The following is a 26,962-nucleotide window of genomic DNA, read 5'->3' on the forward strand; positions in this document are numbered from 1 at the left end:
TAGATAGATAGATAGATAGATAGATAGATAGATAGATAGATAGATAGATAGATAGATAGATAGATAGATAGATAGATAGATAGATACACATAGATAGATAGAAGATAGATAGATAGATAGATAGATAGATAGATAGATAGATAGATAGATAGATAGATCATATAGATAGATAGATAGATAGATAGATAGATAGATAGATAGATAGATAGATAGATAGATAGATAGATAGATAGATAGATAGATAAATAGATAGATAGATAGATATGATAGATAGACATAGATAGATAGAAATAGATAGATAGATAGTATAGATAGATAGATAGATAGATAGATAGATAGATAGATAGATAGATAGATAGATAGATAGATAGATAGATAGATAGATAGATAGATAGATAGATAGATAGATAGATAGATAGATAGATAGAAAGATAGATAGATAGATAGATAGATAGAATAGATAGATAGATAGATAGATAGATAGATAGATAGATAGATAGATAGATAGATAGATAGATAGATAGATAGATAGATAGATAGATAGATAGATAGATAGATAGATAGATATATAGATAGATAGATAGATAGATAGATAGATAGATAGATAGATAGATAGATAGATAGATAGATAGATAGATAGATAGATAGATAGATAGATAGATAGATAGATAGATAGATAGATATATATATATATATATATATATATATATATATATATATATATATATATTTATATATTTATATATATATATATATATATATATAGATATATATATATATATATATATATATATATATATATATACAGATATATATATATACTGGCAATATCTCTCTTTATATATATATATACATATATATATATATACATACATACATACATATAAGGTACTGGCAACTCATCAACTTTGACTCTTATAACATTACACATAGAAAAAAAAATACAATTAGTATTATAAAACAATACTTTCAAACGTGTGCTGTACCTTAATGACATGCTCAAAGGCCAGGGCAAGATTTAACATCATAGGTCTCTGAGAGGGAATCATCTGCTGGTCAATGGTGTTGTAGAAATGAGCAACCTATGAAAACGGTAATATGTAACAATACGAGCATAAAAAAAGCAATAGATATACATAAAGATATACATAGATATACCCTGGCTACTATGTTAGGAATACATGCTCAACTGCTCTTTAACAAAAATATCTAATTAGCCAATCACATGGCACCAACTCAATGAATTTAGTCTAAGTCTGAATCTGAGCGTTTCAGAAACTGCTGATCTGCTGGGATTTTCCTTCACAACCATCTGTAGGGTTTACAGAGACTGGTCTAAAAGAGAGAAAACACCAGCAAGCAAACTAAAAAGACCTTGTCAGACTAATTCAGGAAGGCAACAGGAACTCAAATAACTATTTGTTACCACCAAGGTATGCAGAAGAGTATCTCTGAACACAAATCACACCAAACCTTATTGCTATATTGGGCTTTACTAACAGAAGAGCATTCTGCATGCCATTCCTGTCAGGTAGTAGCAGGAAATTGAAACTAAAATTCTCATGGGTTCAACAAGACTGGACAATAGAAGATTAGAAAAAGCATTCCCTGGTCTGATGAATCTCAATTTCTGCTGCAACATCCAGATGACAGAGTCAGTATTTGGTGTAAACAACATGAAAACATGGCTCTATCCTGTTTTATATCAGTGGTTCAGGCCGATGGTGCTGGTGTAGTGGTGTGATGGTCTGAAGGATATGTTCTTGCCACACTTAGGCTCCATATTAAATAGTGATCATCATTTAAATGCCATAGCCGGTTCTGCCGGAGGTTTTTTCCTATTAAAAGGGAATTCTTCCTTCCCACTGTCACCAAAGTGCTTGCTCATTTGGGGTCACCTGACCTGATTGTTGTGGGGGGTTTTTACCTTACAACATAAAGTGCCTTGAGGCAACTGCTGTTGTGATTTGGCACTTTATAAACTGTACTCAAATGGCCTCCACGATTACCAGATCTCAATCCAACAGAGCACCTTTTTTGGGCAATGGGCAAACCCAGGATGTAACTCAGGACTTCCTGCGCGTAACAACTGAAGTGGCAACTGAATGTATATAAATAAATTAGGAAAGAAAAAATATTGCATGTCTTAGCTTCCGCTCTCACCTGTTTTAGGACAATGGCTTGTCTGTAGAATTTATCTGCAGTATTAGCAGCCAGTTGTATCTTGGCTGGGATGGAAAAGCCCAGGGCAGAGAGCTGCCTGACCTCCCTGAGCAGACTGACTAGTCTGTCTGAGTACTGAATCTTGAGTCTGCCATCATCATGGTCCAGCTCCATCACACGGTTACTGGCCTGAAGACTATACAGGGTGTGAGAATAGAGAAGTGCAAAATGTAACATCCATTCAAGCCAATATTCGTTCCACTCTGGGTATTTTAAATGATTAAATAAAAAATACAAAAAAAACAGCATACAATTGCAAAAGGATTTAATAACATTGTAGAATTGCATGCCTCTTTCAAACTTGTATATTAATGACCAACATACTCTTCTGTGATGCTTCAACTGAAGTTCTTCTTTACACTTTCATTTCTAGGATTTTGTAACCTAAGGTCGAAATATTACAGACCTGATCCCTGACTTTGGGTCAGTCAGCTCAGAAAGTATATCTCTTGACCAGTCCTCAAACTGCTCTTGTTCATAGGCCCTCAGAATCTCCAGCAGGTCATCACAGAAATGCAGGAACCCTTTGAACCCAGAGAGATCTGAAAGCAGAGCCTCAGCTAGGCGGACAGAGTCTTCCACCTATTGTAAGAATGAAAGACATGAAAATAAAATACATTTTCTTTTGACTGTCAGAGAAATTATTTTGTATTTGACATATTAGAAACAAAAAAAACTGCAAATGTAACAGTTGTTTTATAGCACTGTACAAAAGTCTTGAGCACTCTACATTTATTTATATCTTGCTTTCAAGAATGAGACTGTCTCAAAATGTTTTAAAGTGGTCTTGAGCAATTGTTCTTCAGACTTTCTGAAGTTTTTCCAAAGTTTTTCTTTAAAGATTAGCTGCTTTTTCACTCATTTTCAGTCCACTCCTTGTACCTGACCATTTTCAAAGTTTTTTTTATGTTTTTAAGCTCCTAACACTGACCTATGACTTATTCCAGCATAAAAAAGGCACCTAACTAAATATATAAGCCAGCATTGTGTCTACATATGGGAGAAAACTTTATTTGCTATCTTTGGGCATTTTGAGGAAACTGGGCAATTTGAGGACTTGAATATTTTAGGAAATTCAAGAAGTTGAGGCCTAAAATTATCTACAGCACATCAACAGTATCTGAAAGCCTTGTCTTTAACAAATACGAAAAAATCCAGCAAAGAGCTGACACAGGAACTGAGATATGCATCTGGACTATCAAATGACCCAAATGACTTCTGAAGGCTCATCAGAAACGGTTTCAGTGAAAGGGTGGCTGTCAAAAGGGGAACAGGAAGAAACAGCCGAAATATGCCTCATTACACAAAATTAGACTGAAAATCAGTGGCAGGTCTTATGGAGCAATTAATCCAAATTTGAAAATGCTGCTTCACATTGCTTTTCATTGTCATCAGTATGTAAGGAGGAGGCCAGGAGGTAGATATAGCAGTAAGTGTCTACAGTAATCTGTAAAAAAACAGTGGAGGCAGCATTTCATCCAGCGAGGTTGAAAATTTTGATTGAACTTTGAATGCAGAAAAGTAAATGAACAAGAAATTGTTCATCATTAAAGCAAAAGTAAGTGGTACATCACCAGCTTAAACACAGTACCTCATGTAAATCTTACATTTTGTTGGCATTTACAGTGTAGGGCCATAAAAGTTCCAGTAGCAATAATTTTTGACATTAATGTCGTGTCATAACAATAAAGTTGACTGAGAGGTTTTTTTTAATGTCCGGTAAATCTATGAGCTGCCACTGACAGTCTGGGTTGCTGTGGAGAAGCCTGGGTTTGGTGCTATTTGGCCAGTAAGGTAGGGTTAGGAGAGGTGTGCTCACATGTTGGTGCCATACTCTACATCGCCATTCTGGCAGCTGTAAATGAACCAGTCACCTTGTGTAGGAGCTGCCGCACCCAAACTATTTTGTTGACCACCTCAGGGAGGTTTCGGCCAATAAGGGGGCCAGACTTGTCACCAGGACTTCCATGGCAGCGTGTCTCAAAGTCAGTTTTCAGACCTGAGAAAACCAAAAGAGAAGAGGGGGGGTCAGAAATCAGAAGTGACAATTTATTACCACCTAGTTTCCCAAAAGAGAGAAGACATATTAGACATATTATTTAACATATAACACTGAACTAATACCAGCATTCCTAGACACTCACCATACTGCTCTCAGTACATTCACTCTAACATCTATAGAATTTTATTGCTCTATTCAAACAAAATCATTTCTAAATTTCTTTCTCCCAGCCTTACACAATAAAATCAGCTGTTATGGACAATAACATTGTTAAAACAACATTAATTCAGCATTCACTGTCACATAAATATACAGCATGCATAAACAGGATTTATTCAAGGTGTTTGTATTATCCTCCAGTGTTTAGACAAATCACTGTAAAGTCAAAAACTGAGAAAAATATGTATGTATGTATGTATGTACCCTTGTTGTCGTCTAGTAATCTCGCCAGTAGGGTCTCTCTCTCTGACTGCAGTTCTTTGCGGATGGTGGGACGTCTTATAAGCTCCTTATGTTTCAGAAATACCTGTAATAGCTGGGAAATAAATACACACTCAGGCAAATCCAGTAAGTTAACTCATCAGCACACACCCACACAATATTTCACAGTCTGAGCTGAAGTGTGATGTTTCACTACCTGTTGTGGGTTGTCCTGTACATCAGCTATATAGCTCTTCAGTCTGCCAGCAACCTCCTGCTCTGATGGAGCCATTAGACGCTCAAACTGAGCCACTGCTGCTCTCCAAAGAGGCTATAAAAGCACAAAAAAATCAGAGTAAGCACTGATTGCTATTATTAATCCTCTGCACTTCATGATCACTGATGATGATCATTCCTTCTCTATCTATTCCTGTCACTGTAATTTCCTTCATTGATCAGCTTCTCAAAGTACTCTTTTCATCTTCTTAACACACTCCTGTCACTTTTAAATACATTCACAGCTCCATCTTTAACCATCCTAACCTGCTGCACATCCTTTCAAGCCAATCTAATCTTCCTTAGCACCCAGCCTTACATACAATTCACTATAAGCTTTTTCATTTACCTGTCTACTATTCTTCTTCTTCTTGACAATCCCAATTTTTCTAGGATCTCTACTTCCTGTGGAAGCTGAGAAAAGCCCATCTCCCACCATCCATTCTCACCACCTTCTACAGAGGGACTATTGAGAGCGTCCTGAGCAGCTGCATCACTGTCTAGTATGATAACTGCACAAAATTGGATCGCACTACCCTACAACGGATAGTGAGAACAGCTGAAAAGATCATTGGAGCCTCTCTTCCCACCATCACAGACACTTATCGTAACCGCTGCATCTGCAACGCCACCGGCATTGTGGAGGACCCCACACACCCGTCACATACACTTTTCACCCTGCTGCCTTTTGGCAACAGGTACCGTAGCATTCAGGCCCTCACTGCCAGACTGCGAAACAGTTTCTTCCCCCAGGTCGTCAGACTCCTGAACACTCAGTGACTGGACTGACACACACACACACGTACCTTCATACACATCACTACCAATCACTTATCTGCAGAATCTCATACACACACGCACACCTTCATGAACCAAGTGACTTTTTGCACAATACTTAATCTTTTGCACATTTCTATTGCACTGTTGTGTCTGCACTGTTTTGTGTCTGTATCCTCCTGTTCTGTTGGGTGTTGGACTGTCTTTGTTTGTTTGTTTTTTTCAATTTATGCACATTGCACTTTATGTAATCCTCTGTTGATTGTCTGTTATATGTCATATGTAGCACCATGGTCTTGGAGGAACGTTGTCTCGTTTCACTGTGTATTGTACCACTGCACATGGCTGGAATGACAATAAAGCCACTTGACTTGACTTTTGTTGGACAACCTCTTTCTTTGAATACTTTCCTGTGCTTCCTCATTCCACCACCTAGTGTCTTTATCTTCCTTCTTTGGTTCTGAACACACTAAATACCTTCCTGGAATTTGGTTTCTATCACCAGTTCAGCTGTACTTTCCCAGCCATCTGGTAGCACGTCTCTGCCACACAGAGCCTATTCAGTGGTAAATGTGGTTTAAACTGTGATTCTTCAGAAGTGATAAATACCAATGATTCACTTAAACTGCTACCACTCAGTCTACCACAATCCACAACAGTTGCATACAGATGACAGAAACAAGATACACAGACACGTGAAGTTCTTTATATCGAACCTCTGTATAAGGGTTGTAATGCAGAGGGTTGAGCCCAGAGAATGGTTCGAAAACACGCTCTACAGTCAGAGCCTGTTGCTTCGCTCCTGGTAGCAAACACAGCAGCTTCTCATGAACCACACGTAGAGTCACAACCTGGAAAACATAAACAGAAAAGTGTACAGTGTGCACATCAGTGTCCAATATCCATTCTCACAAGAGTCAACAATATGACTTGTGACTTCTTAGTGTAGAGTAACAAACATCCATGTTCCATCCATGGAAAACAGGGCAGATAAAATATAGTTGTCAGAAAAAAAGAAGAGGAAATAGTGGCTACATGTGTTTCAATTAATAAAACCTTTCTGAAATTAAAAACAAAAATACTCAAATACTCTATTTAATAACAGGTCTTCTTTATAAGAGACTGACAACTTATGAAATGACAAAACTTAGGCCTGAATGTATTTTAACAAGAGCTCCAAAACAATTTTTTTCTATTTATCTATTTATTTTAAGGGCCAATCTCTTTTACTGGTCTTATATTACACTTTTTTGTGTTCTGTTCTTCAGTAGAAAACATGCGAGGGAAAATTCCACCTAAATGTGATGTCTAAAAAAGTAGCAAGAAGGAAACTGATTATTAAAAGTGTGTCTGTAAGTTTCATTTAATCGCTGTATTCAAAGCAAACAACAAAGAGGTTGTGCAAGAACAAGCAAAACAAAACAAAAATTCTGCCTGTTCTCGTTAAAGTAAACAAGAAGTGTTCTGGAACAGAGCCACAGTTTACTTCATTCAATCTGTTTGCGAGGCACTGCAGGGTTTCCGGGGAGTGTTTGTTTCCCTTCCAGGGGTGGGGGGCATGTCTCTTCCACACCTGAGGAAAAAATAACAAAAATGATTTAACAGGTTTCCGGGACTGAACACAAATCATCTTCATCTGGCTTTTAATTCACAAAATGAAGAAACAGTATCTGTCAAATTTTACACACTATTTCCAGCTTGAAGAAAATATATTTCTTACACCATACAGTACATTTGGAGAGTATTCACAGCGCTTCACTTGTTCCATTTTTTGTCACGTTACATCATTATTTTAAACTTGATTAAGTTCAGTTTTCACCAGAAGATTTCACAGACAACACCCCATAATGACAAAGTGAAAAAGGTTTCTGTGAAATTTTAGCTGATTTATTAAAAATGTGTAACGTGACAAAATGTAGAACAAGTGAAGCCCTGTGAATATTTTCCAAATGCACTGTTATTTTTTCTCATTTTCTGAAGCTTCCCATACCTGTCCAGTTAAATGCTCACAGGCTACAACCCACTGTTCACAGATGGCAAAACCCGTTCTCAGGTTCTCTCTCACTAATACAAATGGTTCCTCAAAGATTTTAAGACCACTCAGCTTCCTCTGGACAAATCTCCCCAGGGCCCCGCCTTGTACAGTTAGATATAAAGAAATGCAAAAAGAAGATTAAGAATACAGTTGCTACATGCATATGCATATTAAAAAAAAACCAACAATTTAAAAAAGATTTCACAGGCACATAACAGGTATATTTGGCAACATATTATCCAAAACCCAGAGGCCTCGATAGTACGTCACTGCAATCTAAAGCATGTAAGCATTTTATTTTTAGCATAAAGTACGTAATTGCAGTGCGTAGCAAGTACAAAAAAGGACATTTGTTTCAGTTCCCAAAATATGGCCAATTATTACTTTGTAATATAAGGAGTAAGTAAGTACTGTCATTGGCAAATATTTTCTCTCATTTCCCTTTTTTGGTTTGTGTGTGTCTGAGAGTCCTACCGATGACATCCATGAGGCGGACCATGCGTGTCTCTGGGTAAGGGTCGTAATCAGTCTGTCTCCAAATGTCATCCAGAGCGTCCCTGCTCTGTTCCACCAGATCCATAACATCAGACATAGACAGGCTATCGAGACCATCGTATTCCTGGTGGCAACACAAAGAGATCAGTGATCATTTTTAGTTTCCTCCCGGTGTGTTAACAGCTATGTAATAGTAACAAATTACTGTTGAAAACAGCACTTATACAGTGCTAAGCTTTAAAGATTTTAAATGTCTAAATTTGTCATATTGTAAATAACATTGCTTTACCAGCTTATTTATAGAATTATTGCTTAGTACAGTAACAGAATACAGTTCTCATCTCATAGTTTAATTACCTTCCCCCCTTTGTACCAAAACTATATTTAGCATCATATAAATGTATTCATTTTTATTTGTATTCATTTTTTAAATGAGTAAGTCCTGATACATGCATTCATACCTTTTGTATTGGTTTGAAGTGCTCAGTGAAATGTTGAGATCTTTCTCTCAAACTGCTCTTCTCTGCAGACTCTGAGAGATCTGCCCAGTACTGGAACTCATCGCTGGGAGTCAGGATGCCTGCAGAGTGTAAGAAATATGATGTACAATGTCTAAAAGTCATAACGTAATCAGTGATATACAAAATGATATACACATACTCACAAGACGTTTTACCACTCATTATGCATATGATTACATCGCTCCAAAATCCAACAATTTAAAAAACTACCATAACCATTCATTAACACCCTTTCTGCTAAAATATACTCTGCAAACAATATGTGCGCATACCCAAGACATCTTCCTCTGTGTGACCCTTCTTGGCAGAAGGTTGTGTTCCAGACTGGCGAACTACTGAACCCAGACCCAGCTCCAGCTCACTCAGGAGGTCAGCCAGTTTAGGGTCAAATGCAGAACGCCAACGCTCATCCTTGAGAGAACAAAAGGAAAGTTAAAAAAAAAAACAAAAAGAAAAAAAAACAAAACTTTCTTTCTTAGTCTAACTACAGATAATGATTTTTCATGTAACATATCTGGAACCTCTCAATGCACAGGGACAGACTCACCTTTAGCAGTACAGGTGCGAAAACCTGTCTGACAGCCTGATAGAGGGTGTTAATGGGAGACTCCAGCATGGATGAAACCAGAAGGCTGTGATGAAGGTTATCTTCTGTGATCACTGTGGGACGCAGCTTGAAGAACACCAGCACATTCTCTCTAGTCTCCCCCACAGCTTCAATCTGTGTCAAAGGATGGAGTTGTTGTTGTTTTTTTATTAAAAAGGCACTAAACCATCAAGTCAACACATGGAAGGCAACTGTACAGAATGTCAAATAACATTTTGTTATTCGCCCCTCCAATTAGCACCTCTGTGTCAGAGACCACAGTTCAGAGCCAGAAAAAGGTGCCTGCCCTAGGTTGGAAATTAGTTTCTGCCTCAAGTGGAGAAGTTCAAGTATATCGGATGTTGTTCACAAGTGAGGGGAGAGTGGAGCCGGACACTGACAGGCAGACTAATCAAACCATCTAGAGAGGGATGTCTAACATCTCTACTTCTGCTGCCTCTTTGATGAACACCCAGATAAGTTGGAGAAAGTGAATCATGTATAAAAAATAAAAAAAATAAAAAAATCAATTTCTTTGTTAAGTTGATATTTAGAGATATAAATATTAATTGCATTAATATATTTATTGATAATTCATTTTTAAATATGGATTAGATTGAAAGATGTTATAGATTTAAACACTGCATCAGTTCAACAACTATCGATGTGTAATGTGACCCTTTTAATAACTTTTTTTTTTTTTTAAAGAAAACTTACCTTATTTGATAAGCGAAGGTCATTGTCATGTCTGCTGACAGATAAGACAAATTCATTTCCATCATCTAAGAAGTTATTGAGCTCTGGGCTGTCAGTCAGTGATGATGATGATGGCTTTAATCCATAGAAGTTTCCAGTTGTGGTCAGAATAAACTTCTTGCGGACATCATCTGAACCATGTGGCATCTTTCTGCTGGAACTAAAATACTGGCAGTAAGAAAGCAAAGACATCCAAATATAGGGATAAATAATTGTAAAGGAATGCGTCTTTAAAGAGTAAACACAATTGTATTGCTTATCAAGCATAGATCTTGAGACTAAATAAAAAAAATAACAATAATTAAAAGTAACAATAACGAGCGACTTTGATATACATGGTTATTCAGGATAATCTCGCCTTTTTGCTGTTTTATCCAGCAAGAAATATGCCTTAATATCAAATACTATCAAACTAAATTTCTATTTGAACAGCCTACCGTTGGTAAACCCACGAAACCTTTTACATTCACTGGTTCAGTGTCCAGCTAGAGGTTATTGGGTAGTATTTAGAGTCGCTGAACTGACCCAGTGCTGACATCCCTGCTAAATTAGTACCTAGCTGTTATCTCTGTGTTTGCGCTGAAACATCGTTAGCACATCAAACCACTAGTTTTTTTCGTTTTGTTTAAAATCAGACTTATGCCTGGAAAGCAGCAGTACCAGGTTGTGGCAAAGGAATGGCCACGGGCAGAGTAAACCATCAGCTAATAGCTAACACTAGCCTTGCCTGTGTACATTAAAGTGCAGTGCATCAGTTCGCTGGCTCACTTTCGGCGCACAGTCAAGCTATAGAATATCTGGTTTCATACCGTTATGTCTCGAAAAGAAACCAAACTCCGAAAGCTTCTGAATGCTTAATCCATGGTTTGAAGTTTTAGCAAAATTGCCCCTCTCAGTTTGTAAGGGAGTTCGCCAATGCTAATGTCGTTGCCAGGTAACAACGACGAGATTTTGTTTCACGTGACACAGCTATTCCTACGTAGTTTTTATGCGGCATTTACGTATGCAGCCACATTAAATTAAATGTTTGTTTTGCTTTGTTTTACCACATAGAAATGTTAGAATGCAATAGTATTTATTGCCTTGTTACTTTAATAGTAGAGTAGTATATGCTTGCGATTCGGCTACTGTTTCAACGGCGACATTCCGGAAGCTACGCAAGCAGATTTAGATTTTTTCAAACTAAAAGATCTTATCAATCCGTGAAGCGAACTGAGCGAAACCGCGAGGGCAGCTTCAAAGACAACAAAGCAGTGTAGTCCAGAAGTTAGCTGGAGATTGCAAAGCTCTTGTTATAGCAGACGTCGTCACAGTAGAAAAAGTGTAGGTTTTATATTAGCATTAGGAAATGGTCAGGTAGCCTATTGTGAGGCAGTGTGAGTTGCTGAGGTAAGAAACCTTAAATAAGCATGCTTCTGTGTAAGAATAATGTTGCAAAGGATTCAAAACAATAATGACGCGTTTATTTATCTTATTTAGTAAAGAAAGTGGGACATTGTAGACGTTAGGTGTATGCTGCCCCTCCACGTTTGCTGTGTGCTTTCATTTTCACACAATTTAATTTAAGAACAATGTAAGTAAGCTGTGTTAACTGAATCAGCATTGTTTTATCTAATGTGGTTAGCTTCTTCTTTAAGACAAAGGTTCCCTGCCAGACATAAATTACTCATCCTAGACTGACCATTTTCGGTCCTGGATAAGGAACTCATACTTGTAAACATGGCAAAAACCACTTCACAAATAGGGATTCCCTTCTGTAAGTAGTTTCGTTTCTTTCACTGACTCTGTGTTGATTCATTTGGCACACACTGTGCTCATATCGCGTTGCGCATTTACATCATGAATGAAGATATTGTTATATATGAAAGTAAGTATGTTACAAAATTGCAACTTATCTTTAATGCTGAGAAGCTAGTAACACTGAAACACTGACAATCAAATCTGTGGTCACACATTTCTCAAATCACTGTCTAAAGCAATCTTTTCCGTTATACGAGTTCAAGTCAATTTTGTGTTCAGTCTTCAATCACTCAGTTACTAATACAGCACGTGCAAAGACCCTAAAGTGGGACTGATGAATCAGGGTGGCAAGAGAGGAACTGTGATACTATATGAGGATGTCAAGAATGACAAAGAAATATGTGAGTGTGGTACAGGACATATATGAGGACAGAGAGATAGTGGTGAGTGCCACAATATAAGTGACACATTGGTTTAAAGTGGGGATGGGACTACATCAAGGGCAGCTCTGAGCCCTTTCTTGTTTAATAGTAATGATGGACAGGTTAACATACACTACCAGTCAAAAGTTTGGACACACCTTCTAATTTAATGTTTTTTCTTTTTTTTCATGGCTATTTACATTATAGATTCTCACTAAAGGCATCAAAACTATGAATGAATGAATACTGAATTTTGTAGTAAACAAAAAAAGTGTGAAATAACTCAAAACATGTTTTATATTTTAGATTCTTCAAAACCGCCACCCTTTGCTTTGGTTACAGCTTTGAGTACTGGCATTCTCTCGATGAGCTTCATGAGGTAGTCACCTGAAATGGTTTTCCAACAGTTTTGAGGGAGTTCCCAGAGATGCTGAGCACTTGTTGACCCTTTTGCCTTCACTCTGTGGTCCATCTCATCCCAAACCATCTCGATCAGGTTTAGGTCAGGTGAATGTGGAGGTCAGACTATCTGGCGCAGCACTCCATCACTCTCCTTCTTGGTCAAATAGCCCTTACACAGCCTGGTGTGTTTGGGGTCATTGTCCTGTTGAAAAATAAATGATGGTCCAACTAAACACAAAGCGGATGGGATGGCATGTTACTGCAGGATGCTGTGGTAGCCATGCTGGTTCAGTGTTCCTCAATTTTGAATAAATCTCCAACAGTGCTACCAGCAAAGAACCCCCACACCTGCTCCTCCATGCTTCATGGTGGGAACCATGCATATAGAGATCATCTGTTCATCTTTTCTGCGTTGCACAAAGACACGGTGGATGGAACCAAAGATCTCAAATTTGGACTCATTAGATCACTTCTGCACAACACAAATGATGGTCCCAAGCCCATTAAGAAGGCAAGAAATTCCACAAATGAACCCTGACAAGGCCCTCCTGTGAAGTGAAAACCATTTTAGATGACTACATCATGAAGCTCATTGAGAGAAGGGCAAGGGTTTGCAGTATCGTCAACAAAGCAAAGGGTGGTTACTGTCAAGAATCGAAAATATAAGACATTTTTAGAGTTATCTTTTTTTTCTTTGCTGCATAATTCCATATATCTTGCTTCATATATTATCTTCATTATCTGATATCATCAGTATGCATCTACAATGTAGAAAGTAGTAAAAATAAAGAAAAAAACATTAAATGAGAAGGTGTGTCCAAACATTTGATTAGTAGTGTATGAGGTCAGATGAGATGAGGCAGGGGTCTTTGTGAACTATGATGTTTGCAGATGACATTGTTATACGTAGTGAGAATAGGGAGCAGGTGGAAGAGAACCTGGAGAGGGGGAGGCATGTGCTGGAGAGAAGACAAATGAAAGTCAGTAGAAGCAAGGCTGATTACATGTATGTGAATGAGAGAGAGACAGGTGGAAAGGTGGATCAAAATAGCAAAAGTAGATGAGTTTAAATACCTGGGGTCAGCCATCCAGTGCACAAGACGGGTGAAAAAGTGAGTGCAGACAGGGTGTGGCTGGAGATGAGTGTCAGGGGTGATTTGTGACAGAAGGATAGCAGCAAGAGTGAAAGGGAAGGTTTACAAGAGGGCAGTGAGACCTGCTGTGACGTTTGGTTTGGAGAGGTGGCACTTACAAAAAGACAAGAGGCAGAGCTGAAGGTGGCAGAATTGAAATTGTTTTTCATTTTCATTGTGAATGAACTGAATGTTCAGGATTAAAAATGAGTATATCAGTGGGACAGCTCGGGCTGAGCGGTCTGGTTAGAGAGGCAAGGCTGAGATGGTTTGGACAGGTGCAGAGGAGGGAAAGTCGATATATTGGATAAAGGATGCTGAATATTGAGCTGCCAGGCAGGAGAAGAAAAAAAGAATGCCACATAAAAGATTAATGGATTTATTTATTTATTTATTTATTTTTTCTGCCTGTCCCATTTGGTTCTTTAGCCATCAGAATTGTTGTCTGAAGACCAACAAGGATACCCAATGGATTTACTTTGCCAAATGGATCATCATGGCATTGCCATATTGGTCCATTTGATTCGATCTTTGTTTTTATTATTTATTTATTTTATTTTCAATTGTTACAGACGGGACAGACATGAGTGAGGGATAGGAAAGGGAGAAAGAAAGAGGAAGGAAAGGAAAACAGAAGGGGAGAGGGACAGTGAGAAAGGGGGGGAGAAAAGAAATAAAAATCTCCTGGATCACCTGTTGAGAGAGGAATAGAAAACAAGCAAAAAAGACAAAAAAAACAAAAACAAAGCAACATACTAAACACAACACCATCGCATTAATCTAGCTAAGTGTAAACAGCAGTAAATACTAAATATTCAATGTTGTTGTGCAGCACGCAGGACTAGATGTGCTTCGAAGTAGCAGCCAAGAAAGGTGTAATTTGGGTCTACGAGCAGTGAACACCCGTGTGCATACCTGTGTGGATCAGCGCGCTTGTATTCCAAAGGTTTCTCCATGTAACGATCTGCTAGGGAGTGTGGGGGGCCACAGCCCCGTCCTCCAGGGTATGAAGCAGGTATGGAGGAGATCAAAACTCCAGACATCCAGAGGCCCCCAGAACACAAGAGACCAAGGAAGACCAACAGAGGGGCAGCCGCGCCACTGTCCCAGAAGAGCTGAGGAGAGTCCCAGATGAGGGCTCACTCAGCAGCCGCGGAGCAGAAGCCAGGGGGAGTTGCAGTGACGCGCCCGTGAGCTCCGCCGGCGCCAGCTGTGCCTGAGTGACCGAGCCCCAGGCCGAGAGGCCGGGGGCACCCCACCTCCGAAGGGGCCCGAGCGAGCCCCAGGCTCCAGGCCCCGATAAGCGGCCGCCAAGGAGTGAGCCGGTGTGTACCTGGACGCCCACCCCACAGACACAAAGAACTCACCAACGCACCGACACCTGAGGGAGTCCGCCACCGGCAGGGGAAGTGGTGGTGGGTGGAGATAGGCCTCCAAACCTTGGAGGGCCTGAGGTGAGATTAATGGATTTAGTGAAGGAGGTTGGTGTGACAGACGAGGATGCTAGAGATGGGGTGAGATGGAATTAGATGATCTGACTTGGACTGGTAGAAATGTGTAAATCGTGGTCATCATTTTTTTAGGCAGTATAAGCACATTTAAATGGCTTATACTGTTGCCATAAACATGCAGCTTTATGCAGGGACGCCTGTAAAATTATTTTAACAGAGATATTCAGCCTTTGCTTGGTGTGAGGGGAGTTTCACACATGGTACGAGCTGATTTGTTTAATGTCTTGTTTCAAATCTTAGAGCCTTTCCTCCCACATAGTGCTCATTGCCAGCACGTTTCTTTTTCACCAAGCAAGTAAGACAAAGTTTCAAGGTAGTATGTAGAAGATCTTGATATGAAAGTTGTAAGAAAAATGTATTTTGTATTTTATGTGCATTAAATAATATTCCTTTTCATTAAAGGTTTGTCATCTAAATGTTAAATGAAAAGCATAAGGATGAGTCATTTACAAACAATACTGCAGTTTCTTAAATTTTCCCTAGATACATTAAAAAATTCCCACATTATCTGATAAATCTTTTCCACATTGTTTCGTTATTAAATCCGAGTATATTTGCCAGGTGCTGTGGAGAATTCTTTTCTCTAAATGGGTGTGTCAGTGACCTCATGGCCTCGTGAGAAATTGCCGGCCCATCTTGGGTATTCCCCCTATTCCTCGCAGCTAGACACTCCCCCTTTTAACCGAGGCCACTCTAACCAACGTGTTTTGAAAAGGTCAATGCAAAGGAAAACAGAACTTTTACAAGAAACATCCCAAATAATTTTGTATGAACAAAATTTTTATTGAGCTAAAGGTCACTTGAAGGGAAATGCTTTGTGTGTAAATCTTTATCATTTACATGTTAAATTAAACAATAACCTTTCTAATACGCTAGAAATGAGAAAATTGTCCACCTGGAAATGTCATATATGGGGAAATAATCGACTAATAATTGTGTCATCAGACACATTGTAATTATTTAACAAGAAAAACAAAAGAAGTTCTAGAAAAGTTGGCAAGAATTCAAAAAACATAATGTCAATGTGAAACACTTTGTGGTTAGTCAAAGAGATGATATGAAAAATCAGAGGTGGGCGTGTACTGTACACTCACAGGTCACTGCCTGTAATAAAACGTCAAAAGCCACAGAGAAAGTCCATAACTTGGCCACACAGAAAGCCACAGTCTTTGTGTTTGTGTGCGTTAACCAGTTTTAGCGAACGTCAAGTACATAGGTTTCCAAGTACATAGTCACATAGGTGGCACAATGAAACATTCACTGTAGTCTGTCAAACAAAGTTACACATGTTAGCTAAGATTCAAAATGAAAATCATAATGAATATCGCATGGTGTTTCATCTAAAGCCTTTTTTTAAAATGTGATTTTTTTATTGTGTTACAACAATAAAACTGGGGTGCTTGCTTATGTCTGTGTTACTGTGCAACTTGAAAGAAAATATCCTTTTCCTACATTTGGTGAAATGTGACTGAAGCGCACTGATGTTCCTGGCACGTAGTGGAGCAGATAAAGTCGATGCCAGAACAATACCTTAAAAGGGCTAATAAACTAAGGTTAACTTTGCTCTTTAGTTTCTTTATTTCTCATTTATACAGTCTGTTACCAGGAGAACTATTTGGGATTTCTTCAGAAGAATTTCTGTCACATGTTCAGATGAGCCAGAAATTGATGCATACGGAAGTGTTTTAGGCTGATTGTATTACCACATAAAAAAGCAGGCACGCACAGACACACACACACCCACCCACACACACACAATCAAAATCTTCACAGCTGTGTAATTCTTCATAAGGCTTGTTGATTTTGCCAAGTGAAAGAGGCAACGATTTGATTTAGATTTTCTAGTTATCGTTAACTACATTTTCAAAACAGTCAGTGATCATGCCTTTAGCCTTTATGCTAGTAACAACTGCTATCAGTTGTTACTAGCATATGAAAAAGGAACTGAGATGTGGCTCCTCCCCCCGCCCCCTCAGCATACCAGACTAGTTGAAGAATTTACATTGATTTAGCGATTCATTTTAACACAGAGAGCACGGCGGCATGATGGTGAGTGTTTGCGTCATTTGAAGTTTGATAATGTCACATACTTAAACAGTGTTTGAATTGATTCGGGCTACCATCATCGTTCATGCTAGATGATAATAATAATGTGAGTCACTCAATAATGTAAGCTGCTGTGTAAACAATCGAGGCTATGTGAAAGTGACAAAGAAGCGGAGTGTGCAGGCATGTGTGTCAGGGTCTCGGTGTTTACATTGCTTTATTCTAGCTTGCCTCAGGAGCAGTGAACAAATTAACAGTTCGGTTGTAGCTTGAGCTGAATCCTTATACAAGTTAAAACTTTAAGTGTTCAACTGAAACTAATACTGAGATCACGGAAACTAATACTGAGATCACGGATACAATGGCAGAAATAGGCTTTCTTCGAAAGGAGGGTGGCTTCTCCCTTAGAGATACGGTGAGGAGTTCAGCCGTCCGAGAGGGGCTCAAGGGTAGACCCAGGACAGAAACTCTCGGCTGGCCTGGGAACGCCCCGGTGTTCCCCCGGATAAACTGGAGGAGGTGGCTGGGGAAAGAGGGAGGTCTCGGCGTCCTTCTTAGGGCTGCTGCCCCCGCGACCTGTCCCCCGGAAAAGCGAAAGATAGGTGGATAGCTGGATGGATGGAAAAGAACAAAAATGGCATGGTAAAGTGGAAACTGCAGCAAGGACAGAAAAAACATACTGCTAATACAACTCTTTGTAACCAGCTGCACAGACAGCATGCTTATTGCAAAGCTAGCAAAGAACCGAGAAGGGTTTTATAGTTAAATGAATGCGGATAACCGGAAGAAAATGGATGGCTGTATAGAGGGATGAATGCTTCTCAGGAAATGTGTTTAAGCTCTGGAGTATAAATTGTGACGGTAATGGTAACGACTAGTATAGATGTGCTCTCAAAGAGAAAGCAGAGAAAAAAAATCCTGAGCGTTTAACACAGATAAACAGATAGACATTCATATATCGAAATTGTTATATGTAGATATTTTTTCAGCACGACTGAATGTCTGTGTGACTGTACAACCTTTCTAGGAAAACTACTTTAGTATGAAACAGTGTGTCCACCATGCATGAACCCAAATAATTAAGAGAATGAGAAAGGAAAGAGAAAGTAACTTTTGTGTTTTGGCTGTCTCTGGGAAAAACAAAGGTCAAATGCAGAAAGTGTCAGCATTAGAAGACAAACAGAGGCACTCCACAGAATCCTTTACAGTCTGGCTTGTTGTTTAGTATCATTTAGATTAAAAAATCTAAAAAGAAGATGAGTCATGAAACTCCATTTGGATGAATTCAGCTGATTGTGTGAACCAGGTGTGAGGTTTTTAATTTGTAAGACAGAGTATGTGTGTATGAGAATAGCTCAGCAGAATGAGTGTTCTCTCCAATCATTACGTCAGGGGAATTCCCATGTACTGCAAAGCCTTGCTGATTAATGCTGTTCAGTTTGCACAGCAGTGTAGTGATAAAGCAGAAGTTGCAAATACAATAATGAAAAAGGAAAACAAAATACATCCACAGATTGATTTGCAACACAGAATCAGAAATTCTATTTTTAAATATACTTCTAAGTACTGTAATTTGCATTAGAGTTTGGAGGTGTGCCCTGTTGTTTTAACATCAAAGATCTGTAAATTATTTTATGTAACATTATATCAAACAAAATGCTATTCACAGCTTACTCTCACATGTCTCATTAGGGAAATGTAACCACCCTCCCCCAATGGCCACATCAGAGTTGGATAAAATTGTCACTTAATTTGAGTCCTTGATTAAAAAAAAGAAATCCATCTGCATTAGTATCACTTCCACAGTTCATTTTGTATCAGTATTCCTGAAACTAAATACACCATGCAGTTACTTGACCTTTGGGATTTCCCTCTGTTTTTGTTTCAACTTATGACAGTCACTGCTGCTAAATGGCCACTCGTGAAGGGTAGGGGTGTTTCCACTGGTCAGCCTCTTTAAAACACCTTCACTTTAGATATTTACTGACAATGTGGAGAGAAGCATATGTGATTTTTTTTTTGTGCTTTATCCTACTACACCATATCCTACAACTGAAACAATCCCGATTTGATTTTCCAAGTGGGAATTTCCTGAGATTTCTGATCACTGCCAGCAAAGTCACATAAAAAAAAAAGATCACTTCCTCATGAATAGTTTTAGAAACAATTTCAAGTGAAACTAGTTCATCAAAAACAAATAAAGTCTGTGCTTCTTGTTGGATGAAACAAACTGATCTATTTGTTTATTATATTTCATTTTTTATTTTTCCAAATTTATGTAAGACAGGGGAGGATATGTAATAAGCTATGTGCTTATGTGGTTAGCATTTGGTTCCTATGATACCAAATGCGTAGTAAAAGAAAACTAGAATGTTGTTTTCTCCTAGCAGGTACAGGAATACACCCTTTTAGAACAAGCCCTCTCTTATACTGACTGGGACTTTCCTTTTGCTTCTTGTATACTGAAAACCATTTTGGTGTGTTCTTTCAGGATGAGACAGCCTGTTTTCCCCCAAAACATGACTGTAAAGAGCCAGTCAAATGTTTCAAATAAGATTCTAGTTCACTGAAAGGGTAGGATTGGGTGGGTTTCGGGACTGGGTGTTTGATATCGCCCTTGTGTAGCATTAATGATATTTTAAGACAAAACTATCATTCTCCTGACAAATGTAAATGGTGAGAAATCACTGCATGCAAGTTATTTTTGAGTGTTCAGGTGTACATGTGCCACTTGATGGCATCTCACACTACATTTCATTTCAGTGATTAACCAGTTTGTCTTTCTAACAGGCGTCCACCTGGAGCCGGTATCATTTTCTGTAAGTAATGCTCCGATTTCCTATTCATTCCTATCATGATTTCAGCACAAGGCAGCGTGTGGTTAGGGCACTTTTGATATTTTAACACCCAGTCACATGTTCCTGTTATTAACTGTTGCTCTGATATATATCCATGTGCCACTGTTGTGACTGGACTTGTAAGACTTACAGTAAGTAAGGCCCAAAAGGATTACTAGGAAGTAAATTTTGGAATGTAATTTTCTGGTGTTCTAATTTTAAAAGCAGTTTCCTCCTATATATCTCCTGTTACTTAAATATTATATTATTAATTATTTATATTAGCTAGTTATGGACATCAACGTAAGGTTAATGTGAAAGCTTATGGATCCAGACATGAGTTTGTAGCCTTCCCACTGATCTCATGTGTGCGCTTGTGTTGTTACTTGAACTGAAAAGAGAAGTGATCATTTTAGCTTTAAGAAGTTGGTGACAGAAGAGAGCAAATCTGGCCCAAGTTCATTATCTGTGTTTTACGATCATTGCTTGGCCACAGATGTTGTTTACTGAACTGTCTCAGTTATTTCCTGGTTGTTGTTACTGTCAGCTATCTCAGCCATCTTTAGGCACTGATGCAAAAAAAAAGTGTGTGTGATTCTTTATCTCCGCGTGCCACTTTAATGATTCACCATTTTCTGTGTTCCTAGAACTCAAAGGTTTTCCCTTGATCTGCTGCTATCTCTTGTTCTGACACTGACTTGGCCCTTCACTGTCACAGGTGAGCAGTTCTGCCAGCAGCACTCGTTCATTGTGGTTAAACATAGAAACCAGTTGTTTATTACATGAATAAGAATGTGTGATATGACAGTATTATGCTTGGTTGCACATCACTAGCTAAGGAAAGAAAGCAAAACGTGTGCTCCCCCAACTCAGATTTACATAACTTTAATTTTTTTCTTAGTTTGATGGAGTGGTCTTATGAAGAAGTTAAACTTTTTAGGAGATTTCCTTTCTTTGTAAAAGGTGAATATGTAGATCAATGCTATTCGCACATCTTTGTAATGAATAGGAAGCTGCCATCCACATGACTGGACCAGCCATTACAGCAGCACCCTATGCTAACACAAGCTAAGCTAATGGGTTTTTGGTTTTAGCTTCAAATTTAGTGTATAAACACGAGTGTTGACTATTTCTTCTCATCTGACTCTCACCAAGAAAGCAAGTAACCCCGTTTTCCAAACTATTTTCTATGTCTTCCTTCAGAATATTATAGCTTTCCTGTCTTAGTCCCTTTAATGCCCCCTGTTCAGTTTCCAGCTACCAGTCCAGCCCAGAACTGCTGGAAAATGCAATTAGTAGAAAAATCTGAATATCTGGAAGCTAAAGCCAGAGATGTTTTCTTACGAGTTGGTAGATAATCAGTCAAAAACACTCACACTTCAAAACAGGAAAAACAAAAAAGTTCTCTCCGTGTATTCTGCACAAAAAGGAAAGACAAAGGGGCTTATGAAGAAGTGAAATTAGCCTACCGCGTCATGCAGCGGAACTCTGCAGGAGCTTAAACAAAACCGCATGGAAACACATGTCTGCCCTAAAATAGAAACTGTTTGCATTCATTTCTTCCTTTAGATATTTTCTTTAATAAAAGATATATGCCCTAAAACTTCATCCCTGTTCCTTTTTTGTTTTTGTGTTTTTTGTTTTTTTTTAACAGGAGGTGCTGCTATTCTCAAAGGGGAGGTCGGTGGAAATGTGACTTTTCACTGCTCTGGTAAATCAGTAAAGAACATTGACTTACTTTACCTCCAAAGAGACAACGTCTTTGTTAATGGTTATTATGAATCTAAAAAAGTACCAGCAACGTGGAACAACACAAAGTTTGATCGCAACACTTCATCTGTGTTCATGGATAACCTAAAGGTCTCACACAGGGGGGAATACAAATGTCACATTCGGTACAAAGACGAGCAGCATATTAATGAAGACTCAATAACCCTCAGTGTCACAGGTATTTATGTCTTCAATTCATCTCATGAAGTTCATTTTTCTATGACTGTCAGTGTGAATAGACCTTTAAGATGAAGCATTACAATAGTGTAAAGTATGTGCATGTAATATAAATATAAACAAAGAAAACAGCTGTTTTCTTTGTTTATATTCATATATACGCCAGTCCCTTTGTACATGTTGGAAACACCAGGCTGATATCACTTTCCTTCTGTCTTTCTTCTAGCAAAGTACAGCAGGCCTATATTCAGTCCTCCAGTCTGCAGCGAGGAAACCCAGAATTGCCAGACAACGTGTACATCAAATAATGGATACCCAGAATCCAGCATGATAGTTCAGGCTATAGTTACCAGCACTAATGAGACCATCAGGCAGATATGGCAACATGTGAAGTCTGTCCCTTCCCCAAATCCAAGTACATCGCTGTATAACATTACCACCACTGTGAGTTATAACTGCTCGAACGGGGAGATAAAGTTCAGCTGCTCCGTGGGTGACGTCACTTCGGATGAGTTCTCAGTCTGTGAGTAGCCTGTTCATCTTAGAAAAGACAATTATTTCTTTATCAAAGTAGTTCCCACAATTAGCTACTGGACAAGTTTTGGGAAGTTTGAAAGCCAGTGGAAATCTCTTGGCATATATCCCCTTTGTTGTTTTATTTCATAGCAACATCCTCTTATTCTGTCAGCATTTGTGTGGCTGACACAGAACAGTTTAGGTTGAGTTTTTGTGATTTTTGAGATTTTTAAAACTTATGTGAGGCTACTAGATTACATTTTTCAGCAAGATGAATGAAAGTGACTGAATAGCAAAGCATTTCCTGCAGAATCAAACTCAAATTACTGCTGAGACTGACGTGATAAAAATTACGTGCTGTATTTATTCTTAAACTGAGGTATTATGGAAATGTAAAATTTGTTTGAGCCTACTATATGTTTATTAATACAACAACAGAGTGGGTGCGTGGGGGAAGTTCCAGGTTTTTTAGAGCTTTGCAGTTTTACTATATGTCATGTTTTGACATATTAAATTATAATGATTGTTCCCTTTTCTTTTCTGATCAGTTGCTTGGTGGTTTTTAATTTACCTTCATGTTAAAATAGTGAAGCTGTGACACTGTGAATACATTGTGGTTGCTGGGTTGATAACATCACAATATCAGCACTGACAGCAGTAGTAGTGTAGTATTACTGCTGTGCCCAATGTAAAAAGAAAGATTAACGAGTCTTTTCTGCATATGCTAAGAGTGTGCTATAAACGTTTTCCTGAATCAAGAATCATACAGTTTAATCATACAGTGGGGTTTGTACTTATGTTAGTTCTGTGAAATGAATTCAGTTTAATTCAGATTTAAGGAAAACGATTAAGTTAAAACATTCGGCAGTTCATTTTCATGAAATAGTTTAAGTTGACCTTTAAGTTCCCCAGCATGGAAAAGAAAAGGCAGACATGCCTTGTTTTTAGTTCAGTTCACTTTTTTGTTTTAGTTCTTCAGGGTAATTAAATATAATAACTCTTTTTTTCTGTATTTCATAATACTTGTCATGTGGGGTTCTTTGTAATAATCTTGATTCTGATACATTTGTTCTCATTGATAGGTGCTCATCAGGATCAACGCAGCACTGATATAGTAATTATGACAGCCATTTGTATACTGGTGGTGGTGGTCATGATTGCAGGTGTTTTGTGCTGGAGAAGACGGACAGGTGAGCACAGAAATTGCACACATGTGTAAAACTGCAGGGACATGAAAATAAGAGAATGAATAACTCAAAATGTGCAGAAACTCATGGCAGGCTCTGTGTTGTTTTTCAGGAGGCAGTATGAGGCTAGAGAGAGTAAATACAAATGAGGCGTAAGTAAGTGTTTAATTGTCTATAATAGTGTAGTCATAATACTTTGATTACACAGTAATCTGTGTAACTTTTCATAGAAATCAAAATTGTACTTTTGATTTCTGCTTGTAGATTAGAACAGATAGTTCTTTCGCTTTCCTTGTTTTTTCCTTCTGCCTAATTATTTCCTTCTGTGTTTTATTTAATCCAGGGTGGAAATATCACTTTGTGAAAAAAATGGAGAAAAAGAAGCTGCTTGAGGGGTGAACCAGTGAAGGACAACATTAAACCCACGTTCAAGGATCTAGAGGGACAGATATCGTCTCCTCTGTGTCAATTACACACTGTGATCAGCTGGTTCCACGCAAAATAGGAATAACCTCACCAGGCCTCGCCAAGAGTGAGTGACCCATCACCAGGAACTACATGCTATTAACATTTCACACTCAACACTTGTGACTTTTAGCGTTTGAGGAAGTATCATATCTTGTTCTTTTACTGGTGAAGCAAAGTGCGTCACTAAAGTGAGAATGGCTGACTTCACTATGTAAAAGCAAAAAAACAGACTTTATCAGCGGTGTGCGGTTAGGTTGTTGTTGAATACTGGAAAACTGTGATAGAAATACCTCCTGACGCCGTGTGACGATAGACGAAAAACAAGAAGTTAGAAGAATTATACATATGTATGTTTGTATTTGTATACTATGTATATGTGTACTTTGTTGTTACACCAACCACTGCGGGAAGAACCTGGCACACTCGCTACAATGGTCACTTGTGGACTATGAGTCATTTAAAAAAAAGAAAATACTGTCATTGCTGCACTTTAAAATCCCCTCCTGTACATTTCTTCTGTAGCCAATTTTTAATGTTTTTTTCCCCTAGATTTTTAAACAACAGTGTAAATACTATATATTTTTTTATTTTAATAAACAAAAAAGAAAAGTTCAGTCATCTTAGTGTTGATTTTTTTTTGTTTATTTTTTAATAGAATAGTACTACATTGGGGTCAGAAATAATAACTGACATGTACTGGAAAAAATGTGGATGAAGAAAAGCTGGAATTCAGAACATTTTGTGCAGATTAACTTGTAATTTTAAGCAAATTTTGTGTATTGTGCAGTAAGTTCCAGTATTTTCAGATTTCCTTGTAAGGTGCAATGTTCAACACAAGGGAAATGTGTTTTTTCTGTATTTTATTTAAATGGCCGTTAAACGTTCCCTAATGGGGGATATTGCGGTCTTCTCCACAATTCTGACGTTTTCTCAGGTGACTGTTCTCAGGTTATCACATGTAACCTTTTGTATGCTATTAAGCATAATATTTATTTCAGTCTAACTTTTACTTCCTTGAAGATATTTATCGGTAAAATGTTTGTTCTATTTACAGTTTTTGGTAAGAGGAGCCTGTCTGTTATTCCCCATTCCCTGGAATTACCAAAAATTCTCTAAAGGGTGTTTTCATTTCCTAAATTTGCTTGAAACACTCTTGTTCGGTGCCTAATTTATCTTTTCTTTTTGTTTTTAGAGTTTCAAATTCTGTCTGTGTCCCTTTTCAACCAATAAAATTTATGTAATTTAACTGAAGTTGTGGGAAGAGTTACACTCGCACTTCACTACACCACACGCAGCTTTAAACCTCCAAGTTCACCTTCAGCTGCAATGTAGTCAAACTGCCACTAGATGTAGTACGAGCACCACAAAATTGAGCTGACTCTTGCTCACGTATATGATTGTTTTTTCAGGTTTATGTGTACAAGTGCATTTGGATGTTACTGAAATACCTCATGATCCCAAGCACACTTGTCTTAAGATAGCCTGTGAAACAAAGTTAACTTCCTTCTGCCTAAGAAGGAAACAGTGTTTAATGTGTAATTATATCAGTGTCTGCACTTTCCTTCCCAGTACAAGAAAGGTGTTGTAGAGTAGACTGGACATGCCATAAATAGGGTAATTCCCTCACTATTAAGTCTTTGAGAGAGGAGATGCAAGTGAATATGGTGTACACGTCACACTGAACTGTCTTTTTGTATATACACCAAGTTTGTACCTACAGCGCTGTGCAAAAGTTTTAGGCAGGTGCGGGAGGGAGAAAACGCTGCAAACAAAGAACACTTTCAGAAATATAAATGATTGTTTATTGGCCCCAAATTTATTCTGCAGCAGGACGACAACCCCAATCATACAGCCAAAGTCATTAAGAACTATCTTCAACGTGAAGAAGAACAGGAAGTACTGGAAGTGATCGTGTGCCCCCCACATCATCGAGTGTGTCTGGGATTACATGAAGAGACAGACGGATGTGAGGAAGCCTACATCCACAGAAGATCAGTGGTTAGTTCTCCAAGATGCTTGAAACAACCACCAGCCGAGTTTCTTCAAAAACTGTGTGCAAGTGTACCTAGAAGAATGGATGCTGGTCATACCAAATACTGATTTAATTTAGATTTCACTTTGGTTCATTCACTTCATTTTGTTGATTGATGAAAATAAATGATTAATACTGCCGTTTTAAAAGCATTCTTTGTTTGCATCATTTTTTCTCACCTGCCTAAAACCTTTCCACAGTACTATATACTTAGTGGCCATTTTATAAGTTACACCTTGCTAGTACCACATTGGACCCCCTTGAGCCCTCAGGAATTCCTTAATTTTTGATGGCAAAGTTTCAGCAAAGTGCTCCAAACATTCCTCTGAGATTTTTGGTCTGTTATGACATGGTAGCATCACACAGCTTCTGTAGCTTTATCAGATGCTATCTATGATGTGAGTCTATCATCACACTGCCTGGAAGATGCTCTATTTGATTGTGATCTATTGACTATTGAAGTCATTTGAGTAGAGTGATCTCACTGTCATCTTAAAGAAACCAGTTTGAGATGATTCAGCTTTGTGAGTGCATTTTCTCCTGCTGGAGCAGACGTCAGGAGATGGGTACGCTGTGGTCGCACATATATACAGAAGGTCAGCAGTGATTCTCAGTTGGTACTAACAGGCC

General features: G+C 38.4%; 2 protein-coding genes across 5 annotated transcripts in view; one reads left to right on the forward strand and one right to left on the reverse strand.

Moving 5' to 3' along the window:
- LOC102291202 (cytoplasmic dynein 2 heavy chain 1) overlaps window positions 1-11,171 on the reverse strand; it is a 136,882-nt gene extending 125,711 nt beyond the window's left edge. For 2 of the 3 annotated variants that reach the window (XM_014340241.2, XM_005942797.3), the window contains exons 1-15: window positions 10,901-11,171; window positions 10,053-10,259; window positions 9,297-9,470; window positions 9,022-9,160; window positions 8,690-8,808; window positions 8,208-8,352; window positions 7,689-7,834; window positions 7,185-7,271; window positions 6,415-6,549; window positions 4,863-4,976; window positions 4,649-4,760; window positions 4,098-4,222; window positions 2,630-2,805; window positions 2,164-2,359; window positions 987-1,082 (exon numbers count right to left, since the gene is read on the reverse strand). In XM_014340241.2, coding sequence (XP_014195727.1) covers window positions 987-1,082; window positions 2,164-2,359; window positions 2,630-2,805; window positions 4,098-4,222; window positions 4,649-4,760; window positions 4,863-4,976; window positions 6,415-6,549; window positions 7,185-7,271; window positions 7,689-7,834; window positions 8,208-8,352; window positions 8,690-8,808; window positions 9,022-9,160; window positions 9,297-9,470; window positions 10,053-10,238 — 1,950 coding nt within the window. In that variant the 5' untranslated portion in view covers window positions 10,239-10,259; window positions 10,901-11,171. The remainder of the gene's footprint in view (window positions 1-986; window positions 1,083-2,163; window positions 2,360-2,629; window positions 2,806-4,097; window positions 4,223-4,648; window positions 4,761-4,862; window positions 4,977-6,414; window positions 6,550-7,184; window positions 7,272-7,688; window positions 7,835-8,207; window positions 8,353-8,689; window positions 8,809-9,021; window positions 9,161-9,296; window positions 9,471-10,052; window positions 10,260-10,900) is intronic. The other variant, XM_014340242.2, reaches the window with a different exon arrangement.
- Window positions 11,172-15,167: 3,996 nt separating this feature from the next.
- Window positions 15,168-24,758, forward strand: LOC102291505 (ICOS ligand). Of its 2 annotated transcripts, none has more exons than XM_042228751.1 (8): window positions 15,168-17,348; window positions 20,136-20,164; window positions 20,830-20,900; window positions 21,837-22,130; window positions 22,356-22,652; window positions 23,728-23,835; window positions 23,945-23,988; window positions 24,176-24,758. In XM_042228751.1, exons 1-7 carry the CDS (start codon window positions 17,343-17,345, stop codon window positions 23,986-23,988), a joined length of 849 nt encoding a protein of 282 aa, XP_042084685.1. In that variant the 5' UTR covers window positions 15,168-17,342; the 3' UTR covers window positions 24,176-24,758. The 2 variants fall into 2 exon arrangements, with proteins under 2 accessions (XP_042084685.1, XP_005942860.1); XM_005942798.3 differs by having other exon boundaries at window positions 23,945-23,984.
- The last annotated feature ends 2,204 nt before the right edge of the window (window positions 24,759-26,962 follow it).

Source organism: Haplochromis burtoni, unplaced genomic scaffold (assembly GCF_018398535.1).
Source record: "Haplochromis burtoni strain Fernald_Lab_line unplaced genomic scaffold, NCSU_Asbu1 Contig_346, whole genome shotgun sequence".
Lineage (NCBI taxonomy): Eukaryota > Metazoa > Chordata > Actinopteri > Cichliformes > Cichlidae > Haplochromis > Haplochromis burtoni.

Coding starts and splice junctions, on each gene's coding strand:
- LOC102291505 (XM_005942798.3), top strand. Junction 20,901..21,836: donor TTGGCCCTTCACTGTCACAG/GTGAGCAGTTCT, acceptor TTTTTTTAACAG/GAGGTGCTGCTATTCTCAAA. Junction 23,985..24,175: donor AGAGTAAATACAAATGAGGC/GTAAGTAAGTGT, acceptor TATTTAATCCAG/GGTGGAAATATCACTTTGTG.